The sequence below is a fragment of the Neolamprologus brichardi genome, chromosome 8, assembly GCF_056152115.1.
Source record: "Neolamprologus brichardi isolate AB-2024 chromosome 8, ASM5615211v1, whole genome shotgun sequence".
Lineage (NCBI taxonomy): Eukaryota > Metazoa > Chordata > Actinopteri > Cichliformes > Cichlidae > Neolamprologus > Neolamprologus brichardi.
In genome coordinates, this window is record NC_142111.1 from 1,058,814 (window position 1) to 1,070,530 (window position 11,717).

The 11,717-nt window shown below is 36.8% G+C and overlaps 1 protein-coding gene across 1 annotated transcript; it reads right to left on the bottom strand.

Annotated features, from left to right (window-relative positions):
- Positions 1 to 6,180: 6,180 nt before the first annotated feature.
- On the bottom strand, positions 6,181 to 10,315 carry nme2a (NME/NM23 nucleoside diphosphate kinase 2a). Its single transcript, XM_006801660.3, has 5 exons — positions 10,199 to 10,315; positions 8,029 to 8,161; positions 6,897 to 6,998; positions 6,703 to 6,815; positions 6,181 to 6,616 (listed from the first exon to the last, which is right to left on the bottom strand). Exons 2-5 carry the CDS (start codon positions 8,155 to 8,157, stop codon positions 6,502 to 6,504), a joined length of 459 nt encoding a protein of 152 aa, XP_006801723.1. The 5' UTR covers positions 8,158 to 8,161; positions 10,199 to 10,315; the 3' UTR covers positions 6,181 to 6,501.
- Between the last annotated feature and the right edge of the window lie 1,402 nt (positions 10,316 to 11,717).

The window sequence follows — 11,717 nt, forward strand, 5'->3', positions numbered from 1 at the left end:
GGGGGGGGGGGGGGGGTGTTGTTGGTGGTGTTTTTTGTTTGTTTTTTTTGTATAAAAATGTGAGAGTCAGCCGTTTAGCAGCTGCTTGAGCAAAGTAAGGCTGTCAGAAAGATGAGCAGAGTTGTGTATATTTTTGCAGTATTGCCAGGTGGACTTTAATTTTAATAATAGTACTTGAATTTTTCCTTATTTCATTTTGTTTTGATTTTCAGGTTGATTTTTTTATGTCCTTTTTTTCATGTTTTGGTGGCTGTTTGAGTAACGTGTCGTTTTATAAAGTGACTATTCACTAGTAAGTGTAGGCCTATTCAAATAGAGCTACACAGAGTTCTTGCCATGCTGCTCAGCATTAATGATGGTCTTTCCCTCCTTTTGTTCTTTTTCCTTATAGTATTGAACAGAAGATTTCCACAGCTACATTTATTCCTCATTTAGTTATTACAGAACCAAAATCTGTTGCTCTTTTTTTTTTTCAGATTCAGAGTTTGAAAAAGACTCTATTATAAAACTACTTTTGTAATGGACTCTGTCAATGTCCTACTAATCTCATTATTATTATTATTATTATTATTATTATTAACCTTTCACTAACTTTGCAATGTTTTAAACTAAGAAGTCTTTTTGAGCCCATTTGAGAAGCCAAGTTCTTCATTGACCTTTTAGGGTAGCTTATCACTTATTTTTGTTAGTAGATTTTCTTTTTTGTATCCACATTTACAGGGTTTTCCCACTTTCTGGTGCAGCTTTATACAAAAACACATCTTATGCAGCTGTTGCTTTTTTTTTTTTTTTTTTTTTTTTTATATTAACAAACAAAAACACTTTTTTCACATTCCACTGAGCTTGTATAGACAATATATAAAATATGGACATGGCTACCACGAACCATTGGTTTTCAATTTTTAACTGTCAACATTTAAGTTTTGACCCTTTTTGTTTCGTTTCTTGGAGCCAGAAGTGAACATAATTGAACAACAGGTGGCTAAGTTACCAGCTAATGCTAGCTAGGTGGTTAGCAGCCACATACCGCCTAATTACTGCTAATAAAACACTCAGGTTTTCACTCACCAAGGGTGAAGCACAAACATCTTGAATGTTATTTTCCACCAGCAGGGCTGATAATTTGTCAGATAAATAGATGCCAAAAGGCATCAACAACACAAGTATAGTCCAGAAGTCTAGTTCAGTGACGCCAGTTAATGGAGGTGAGGTCTGTTGCCAGCCACACCACAGCTGCCTGTGGTAGTGTGTCTCACACCACAACTTGGCCATATACTGGGATATAAGCACATTTTTCTTTTAATGCTGTAAAGCTGAACATTGTATGTAGAGGTTATGACTTGCTTTTGGAGCTAAGCTTGAGTTTTTGGTCCTGCAGTACCTCTGTGAATGAGCAGTTGTTGAAGCAGTTATCACTGGGGTAGCTTCAGATTCTGTGTGCTGTACTGATAAAAAAAAAAAAAGGATTACTGAAGCTGTGGAAATGAAAAATGGCTTTTTTTGTTTGTTTGTTTGTTTTAAAAAAGAAAAAAAAGCTCCACATTTTGATGTTATGAGAATATTTCAGAAGAAACAGGAAGTGTAAGTAAGCAGCAGGTCGCAAAGTTGTCCCCACTGCCCGGCCATACAATATGCTTTGAGCTTTACTCTCTGATTGTAGCTGCTGTAAAAGATGAACTTCAGTCTTATCAGAGACTTGTCTTATCACTTGGTCCCTCGAAATAATCATAATAATCTTGGTATTCTGTTAAAGGTTTATCAATATACATGTCATGTCCTTTTTCTTTTTCTTTTAATTTCAGTTGTAATTTTACCAAAATCTGCGTCTGCAGTGTGCCACAATTATATATCTATTATTTAATTTCTAAAAAATAATATGCAATACAGAAAATCTTGAAAGAAAAAAAATTTCTTTATTCTGAAGTAATGTAACGTATGACATAATGAAATGGGAATTAAAGAATTCATTGAGTAGTAGTAGTATTAAATACATATGAATCACTTAAAAATATTAAATGCATACAAAGGTTTATTAGAAAATTACATTTTAAACGCCCCACCAACCCTAATCTGCTGGATAAAAAGTTAAGGAGGTAGATGGCAGAAATGTAAATTCAATTCATGGCTGTTGTTGGTTTATTCTTTAGTTAATGGAATATGATTAAATACTGTGTGTGGCATACTTGAGACTACATACTCCATTTAGTTTCTGTCACTCAAATAGGTGGCTGGACTGCCATGTTAAGACAAAGTAGGAGAATCTACCTTGGTTACAGCAAACTTATAACCAAACAGGTCTTCAAGTAATATGCAAAATGTTTGTAGGGTTTGTGTGTGTGGGTGTGCGTACGAGTGATAAAGCCATGTATGCAAGCTAGTTTATGATTCATCTGAGCCACAGAATGACAGGTTGTTCTTGATAATTAAACAATGCACTGCTTTTCCTATCGTCTCTGAAGGCAGCATTCACATAGCATAGTGGCATAAAAACATATATTGTATGTAAATACATATATTTATACTCCACCACTGTGATGGAATCAAACAAAAAAATCATCTTTAGCCAGAAAATGGAAAAAAAAAAGACAACAGACCACCTTTGATTATTCTTAGAGCTCGATTTTTGCAACCGTTTATCTACTACCTCCTGATGCTAGCTATGTTTAGCTAAAGCGAGAGCATGAAATAGACTATTGCAGTGTGTTGGCTTATGCAAATGGAAAAAAATCAACAACCTGAAAATAATCCACTTGAAGGCTAGACTTCAAACGTGGAATAATATTATTGCAACACATGAGGAAGTCTTCTATTTTGAATGTAATGCAATAGATCCAATCTTATTTTGCTATACTAAGTAAAATTTATAGCGCCTGCAAATGTCACGATCACTACACTGTTATCATTAGCATGTAAGAAAAATTAACAATAGGGTGTTGTATAATTGTGACTTTTATGGTCAAAGGGTTTAAAAATAATGCTCACTTTATGGCCAAAGGATGCTTTTAAATGCAGAGAATCTGTAAACTTCTCAGTAAAGGTAAACTAACAAGTTTCAGATTCAATGATTCAATTGAATGGTTCAATTCTCAGGAAGTTTTGATCCTTTGTAAAGGTTGTGTGAATCAGCAGGGTTTGAAAACCCCAAAGGCATTTTGATCTTGTAGATTTATTGTATGGAAGCAAACAAGGTTTAAAAACGACAGATTTTGAAGCAGGTTGTGATATTTGAATGCTGAAACCTCCCCAGAATTGTGATTCTGATTTGTGATGGCATATTTAGTTCATTTTTTAATTTATTTCAGAATTTTCAAGAAACAGAACTGTCAAAACTTACTTCCCAGAAATTAAAAATTGATGTAAAACAAAAAAATGGAGAGGCATAAATTTATGTTAATTGACATAACAGAAATTTGCATTTCCAGCATCATAAAAGTATGTAAATGTTTTTTTGTTTGATGCCCCCAGTCAGTCAGTCATAGATCCCATTGCTTAATTACAGAATGTCTTCTGAGAGCAATAGTCAAAATTTTCGGACTTACATATACATATATAAAAATAACATACACATATATATATATATGAGGATAACTGTTGCTAAAAGATCATCATCACTATCCTTTAAAATGGATAGTTAAATATCAACATTTGGTATTAAGCTGTGTTTAAAAACAAAATTCATTTAAGAATTAAGTTATGATTCCTTAATTAGAGCTCTTTTGCTTCTGAACACTCAAGATGAATAACCATTCTGCATTCATGTTTAAGTTCATCTCCTGAGATTTGAAAAAATTATGTTTTCCTTTTAGGAGAAACTTGTACAAGAAATGCAAAGCTTTTTGATTGTGAAACAATAAATGACTGTCTTACAATAAGTGCAAGACTCATTGACATGAGCCCTTTGAGAAGGTGCTCATGTTCCTGTAATGTATGAAGGCAAAAGGAAACATTAAAATACCTGATCAGCAAAATGCATTTGTACAAAAACAAAATGACTGTTCTCTAACTGTTTCTGGCCTCCTTTAGATTAAACCCCAAGTAATCAAATACTCAGTCAATGTTATTTCAGATCTCCAGTTCCTAATATTTTCTTGTAGAAAATGTACTTTTTGATTTACCTTCTTTGCTAATGCTCCATCCACAGTTGCTTATATATTTAAAGATTTTGGATCTCAGTAGCTTGAGATGAAAGCAGGTTGATGATTTTGATTTTGGTGGCATGTAACAGTAATAATAAAAATGTTACTCTACCAAAACAGTAATAGTGAGAACAATATGTCATAATATCAGGAATAACGTTACCAATGTACTGTTTAACAATTTATATTATTTCATTCTATACATTTTTTCCAAGTAAGACAAACGTGATAAATTTCATTTTGAATTAAATTTCTGTGGTAAAATAAGTTGGGTATGCCAAGTCAGAATTTTCCTAATTTTGGTGTTAAGCCAAAATTGAAACAAAATAAAATCAGACTTGCAGCCTTATTGCGTTTGCTGAATATTTGTGTAATCCAGTTTTGTTTTTACCTTTTCCTGGCACTGATAGCCTTCCTTAGATAACAGTTTGGTTATGGAGGTCTTGCAGCTGATCTGGTTCTTCTAGATGAGAAGAATTAGGTAAATGCTGAAGTTTTGTTTTCATCCTCTTTCCTGGCTTCTAACACGGGTCTTTTGTATGCGATCACTTCCCCTCCTGATTATATTGTGGTGCTATGTGTATGTGTGTATATATATATATATATATATAGATATATATATATATATGGAGAGAGAGAGAGGGATTATTATTGTCTGGTAAATTGAGTTATAGTGAAAATTTTATTTTCGATACAAATTGAGGCGGGGGGGGGGGAGTATCTGTGTCAGTTATAAATCTATTGATATTAACAATAACCCTAGAGGTACATTTTCAAAATTGCAGTTTCAAGTTTGTACATCTTTTTGATAGTGTATACAAGTTTCTGTTTATATGATTAATTTGTGCTGTGACTAAGCTTTGACCATGTAAATAAAGCCAGAAGTTTGGATTACAATTTGGTTGTCTTTGTTTACAAGCGTTGCCAACTGTTTCTGCATGGCTGTGAAAGTTTCTGGTGACTTTTATAAAAAGATGACTTTTACACTGAATAAAAGTTTAATAATCCAATCCTCTCTGCTTCACCATTGGACAATACATCTTTAAACATGCACAGACAGAATCAAAACAGACCATAAGCATGTTAGTGTGCCTCATAATGAAACATACTATTTTGCATCAGACTTAACCGTGAACTACACTTTCCAGAAACTCAATTTACCAGCACCATCCCAAACTAGTTCTGGCACTGATCTGCAGGTAAGTGCACAGCACAGACTGATGGTAAATGGCATGCATTTGTATAGCGCTTTTCTAGGACCCCAAAGCACTTTACACTACATTCAGTCATTCACACACTGGTGATGGCAGCTACATTGTAGCCACAGCTGCCCTGGGGCGCACTGACAGAGGCGAGGCTGCCGGACACTGGCGCCACCGGGCCCTCTGACCACCACCAGTAGGCAAATATGGGGTTAGTATCCAAGGATATTTGGCATGCAGGCAGGAGGCAGCCTGGAGGCAGCCTGGGATCGAACCACCGACCTTCTGATTAGTGGCTGACCTGCTCTGCCACCTGAGCTACAGCCACCCACAGCAGTGCAGTTCATCTCTAATGATGAACTCATCCTCATTCTCAAGATTTTCAGAAAAGTTAACTCTGTTATCTACTAAAAATCTGTCTTTGTACCTCTAGATTCTGTCAATTTGAAAATCGAATCGAAAATTGAATCATCAAATCAATGCTGCTGGCCAACCCGGAGGGATGATAATAGCCATAAAACACTCATTTAGGGTGAGAGGTTATAAGGAGATGAACATCAGCTTCACTTTCAGACCTGAAAGGTGAACTGATTTTTCTTATTAGTCATCAATGTCCAGAAGGATGATAAAGTTGCTTTAAACTATTGACAGTATGAAAGCAGTTTCCTAATCTAGTCAATTAGGAAGTTGCTAATACAGACTGTCAGGCTAATTAACACTAATCCTGCCTAAAGTCACCACATTTTAACCCCCCCCCTCACTCACACACACACACACACACACACACACACACACACACACACACACACACACAGAGGAACATAAGTACCAATGACACAAAATAGCTGGCATCCTGTCTATTTTATTGTAAAGCAAATTAACAAAACAGACGGTCAAAGACAGGTTTGGAATCATTAAACAATGTACTTTGAAGGACTAGATGGAATTTTGCTCAGGAATGAATTCGGACTACATGTGGCCCCACAGAGACCAAATCAGAGCACAGTGGTAATGTAAAGGACAAGAGGGGTGAATTGTGCAAGACAAAGGATTTACACAAGTTCTTCTCCCTCCAGGCTACAGCTTACCACAGGAAATCTGAGGCAAGAGTTTCACTTTGTGCCCAAGCAGTGGTGAGGTGGGAGCTCCAGACCCAGAGCAGCTCAGTAGAGCCAGCTGAAGGCACAACTAGTGTAGTTGCAAAGCTCATCATCTTTAAACCACAAGGAAATTTCCTTGTTGGCACTCTCCACCGAGTCACTGCCATGGATGATGTTCCTTAAGAAGAGGACAGAGTCAGAAAGTGACTATACACTTCATACACGCTATTGTTTCACATCTGCCATCATGCGAAGATAACTCACTTGCTGACATCAATACAGAAGTCTCCTCTGATGGTTCCAGGCTTAGAATCAGCAGGGTTAGTCTCTCCCAGCATCACCCTGCCTGTCTTCACCACACCCTTGCCTTCCCACACCTGAAGCAACCATGACAGATAATGAGGTTAAGATCTGACCTTGAACTGTTGACATGCATACATACATACATAGAGTCTTACCATGGCAACCACTGGACCAGAGCTCATATAGTTGATGAGAGTAGGAAAGAATGGTCTGTCCTTTAGGTCAATATAATGCTTCATCAGGAGGTCCTCAGAGGCCTGCAGCAAAGAAAACAAGGCAGTTTCGTAAATGTTCACTTTCACATCCTAATTTGTGAGTCATCATTTGCACTTCATTTCACTCGCTGCTTTGCTGTAATACTTGTAATTTCAGATGAAGCACTCTAATTGTAGTGTAGGGGCCTCGAACTCCAGTCCTCAAGGGCCGGTGTCCTGAAACTTTTCCATGTGTCCCTGCTGCAACACACAATTAGTAGCACACAATGCAGCCATTTGATTCATGTTACAGCAGCTCATGAGTGAATGAACATGGTGCAATCAAAGTACTGTTAGAAGTACATTTTTCCAAACACTTACATTTACTTAAATTTACTCGAGTAGGGTTAGGGGTTGCCATTTCAGCATGTAGTCAAGTTCTATAGAGTCTTGCTAATGACCTAATTCAGGTGTGTTGCAACAGGGACACGTGGAAATGTTTCAAGACACCAGCCTCGAGGACTGGAGTTCGAGACCACTGTTGTAGTATCGCAGTAACTGTGTTGTCACCATATGTGTACTGATGCAGCTCTAGAAACTGCATTAGTACCCATTCGCTACTGTATATAATTGGCAACTTTATCAACATGTTTACCCCCAGCTTTTTAGCTGTAAGCAACAGACGAAGTCTGGGTGTAGAAACAATCACACCAATTTCTCAGAAATTGCACGGAAATTTAGGCCAGTACCATATCATCAGAACATGTTTCTCATACCAACACTAACAGAACAGATGTTTAAACAGAAATATTTAAATATTGCAGGTTTATAACTTAAGCAAACTTGATGTTCACATAAAGCAGCACCTTACCATATCAGGTTAAATGTTACAGGATCAGTAGACCTTAACAGCTAATTGGCTGTGCTTCACTCAGGAACAGATGAGTAGGCTAATCAGGCTTACCCATTACTTGGCACACTTACAATATCTGTCCATATGTTGCAGATGGTTAAAATGTTTTAAGGGCAAAAATATTTACCACTATGATACATTTTCACCTGTAAGGGTTGGATTCTTTCAGTCTATACTTACATGGAGCATCTTCATGCCCACCAACTTGAAGCCCTTAATCTCAAACCTTTTGATGACCTCACCAATGATGCCCCTCTGCACGCCATCAGGCTTAATGGCAATGAATGTGCGTTCCTTTAGCTCGGCCATGACTCTGAAAGAAAATAGACAAGAATGATGAAGACAAACAGGCAGCCTATGTGCTGCAAGAAAGAACATGTCTGGTAAGTCACTCACAGCACTTTACTGCATTTGACACAGTCAGCAGCGGGGCTGACTATGAGAGGGCAAGATGCTGAGGGCATGGACCCCATTGTAAAGAAAATGCTAGTACAGCTTGCAACCTGGCTTAGTATGCATCCTGCTGTGATCATTTAAAGAGGACAGCAACTTGAACTAGCAGCCCCGCCCACACAGTGAACACATTGATCTTCATCATGCTGTCAAGACTCTGAATGTGCCAGAATAAAAATGTGACATCGACTCACTGTTTAGGGATTTATTTTTTTTTAAATAATTGGAGATAAATTACAGGGAAAAAAATATTTGGACTATAACACCAAATTAAGATAATATTAGTTTTGACTGTTAACTGCTACAACAATGTGTGACAGGTCAAAGACACACATTCAAGCTTTAAGCCTCAACTCTAAATCGAGGGCTAATCTCTGTCTCCCAGTGCCACCTCTTCATGTGAGCAGTATTACCCTATGAGATCCATTCATTTATTCTACAATGCACGGTCAAGTTCAAGCCTATTTGCAGCAGGCTCATTATTATTTCTGCAGGTAAAACTGACAATGTCCCCTGAATGTTAGCTTAATATTTAAGGTTGTCTGTTTCACACAACTAAACATACATCGTTCCTGCACACTTTTTAAATACTGAAATGTATACAATTACTTTAAAAAGAATGTAACCTAAAGTTGTATTTAATGTCATTTCTGTGTTTTGCCATTCAAGACCATCTCTGGGCCATGTCTTGATCTTATAAATGTTAAATACTTAAGAATATCAAGTTGACTACAGTCTATTTACTAATCTAAGTAAAAATATTAGACATAAGACCCCCCACCCCCACCACAAACATCACAAATGACAAGACCTTGTTTTGGTTTGACATTAACACACCTAAACAAGATGCAGTAATTTAATATCTATTTATATTCTCATTTTGTTTTGTAGTCTATTAAAACCTTTTGTAAATTCCAACCTTTAAGTAAAAATGAATAGGGACAAGATGTATTTAACATTTATAAGACGTATGATACAATTTCTGCTCTTGACCAAATATCCCTTGAAAAACAAATTTTTAATGTCAATGACGCCTTTCACCCGGATATATAAAAATGACTTTGCTAAAAGCTCATTGCATCAGCTACTTTGTGATAGGACGGCTCTTTGTGGCTCCAAATTACGTGACATTCTAAGTGAGAGATACGATTAACCTATTTTTTGACAGATTGTAGGTCAGCAAGAGATTTCTAACAGCTTAAATTCCCGCAATCACTTTTCCGCAAATACCGGAAATCTCTTTTGGCACAATACAGTTAGCTCCTATAGGCTACTGACAAATCAAAATGTCTTCATAAATTTTCTAGCTTCACTTATTTCACTCCTTTATTTGACGAATCGAGGTGTCTGCCATAATTTAGACAATGGTAAAACGACACGCGGAAGGCGCTCTATTGGCATGTCGACGCGGTTTCACAAGCAAGTTTAAGAGGAGCGAACTGCACCCTGTTAACTACTAGTTGCCTTCATGCCTGAGCATCCAGTTTATGTCAAAACAGCGAGCTGAACACCTAACCCACGCACCTTTTCACGAGTAGGCCCAAGCCTTCACATACACATGGTTTCTTTTGTTCGCAGTACCACGATGAATCAATTTACTCGAACCATTTCAGTTGAGTGAGCCTGAAAAAGCCATGTTACGTTCCAGGATCGTACCGAAACTGCGTGCTACACTAATTTGTTAAGTATAGCAATTTACAAATTTCACCTGGACCTTTGACTGTACTGAGCGTACGCCACACATGCTTAAAAAACAAAAAACCCATCAATTTAACAATTTAACATCACTTTAATAAAAGCTCACTTCAGACATTTTACCATCGGTATTGAGACAACAACCGACCGATGTTAACACTGATTTGTCATACCAGTGCATGTACCCATACGCTAACAATACCTTAACACTTAGAATCCGGGTAGGGGACAAACAGCAGTTACCACGGTTGACGTCTGCAAAGACCTACAGAGGGTGCGCAGCGGATTCTTATCCACGAAGGCGGAGACTTCGTACGACGGCGAGACACTAGGACAAATATATCAAGTGTATGTACAATACTCCCCCCTTGTGGTTGCTAGAAGTACCGCTTCAAAAACCCATATAAATAAAAATATCACAAGTCAAGACAAAATGGTGAAAATCCGAGCTAAAGCGTGCGCGTTTTTTTGGCTAATATATTTTTGCTAGTATATTTCAAAGCTTCATAGTGATTATATCAAAACTTCTAAAGCAGGTGCTGTGCAAGTATAACATGAAGTCTCACACAAATTCCAACGTAACTTATGTTCCATGCAACTTGCTGTAGAAAGTTCTCTAGACCCCCAGTCAAACTTGTGTAGATTCTTCATCCTCTCTTGCAGCACACCCTGCAACATGATTATCCTTTCATTCATAGTAACAGCATAAAAGAAAGTAAAACCATACCCCACATTCATGTTTTACATTTTTTATACATTCTTCCCTATATGTTTAAGGGATAACATAAACTTATTTTATTCAGGATACAAGTGATGGTTGACAGCAGTACACTCCATTTCTAGCACTGATTGTACTTTATCAACGCAATATCTAAGAACTTTGCACCGTAGTGGTTAAAATCTCATTCTAATAAGAGTTAAAAGTGAATTCGGTTATTAGGTTTATAGGGTTATTGAATTATGGTTAACGGTTGGTAGAATGTTTTGTTTGTTTGTTTGTTTTTTTAAACATTATCTGCCAATTACATCTGCCACTCTTCTCCAAATCTGTGCCCTACCTGGCCCCCCCCAACAAAAATTTTCTAGACACGCCACTGGTCATCACATGCTTAAACTCATCATATATTTTTGCATATGCTGAACAGGCAGTCAGACATGCTGTAACTGTGGGGTAGAAAACAGCATGAACACCATACGGCAGTGGTCTCAAACTCCAGTCCTCAAGGGCATGGAAAAGTAACATGACACTGGCCCTTGAGGACCAGTGTTGGTCAAGTTACTTGAAAAAACTAATCAGTAATTAATTACTGATTACTTCCCCAAAAAAGTAATCCCGTTACTTTACTGATTACTTATTTTCAAAAGTAATTAATTACTTAGTTACTTTTTAAAAACATGATTTACAACCTGAATAGGCGATAAAGCGATAGATCTTTCAGCCCAATTCTACTTTTTCTACATAATCCATCATACAAAATGTAATCAAATGGAAAAGTCTCTTTTTAAAACTTGTTTTGTTATTTTTAATCTTTTAACTTTATGCATCAAGCACAATTTTAATTATATGCACCATTCTGTGACTGGAAGAAATTAGTTTAACATTTAAACCTATTTTCTGCACATTCCAGCACATACATACGTGTGTGTATGTGTATGTGTGTGTATATATATATATATATATATATATATATATATATATATATACATATATATACACACAC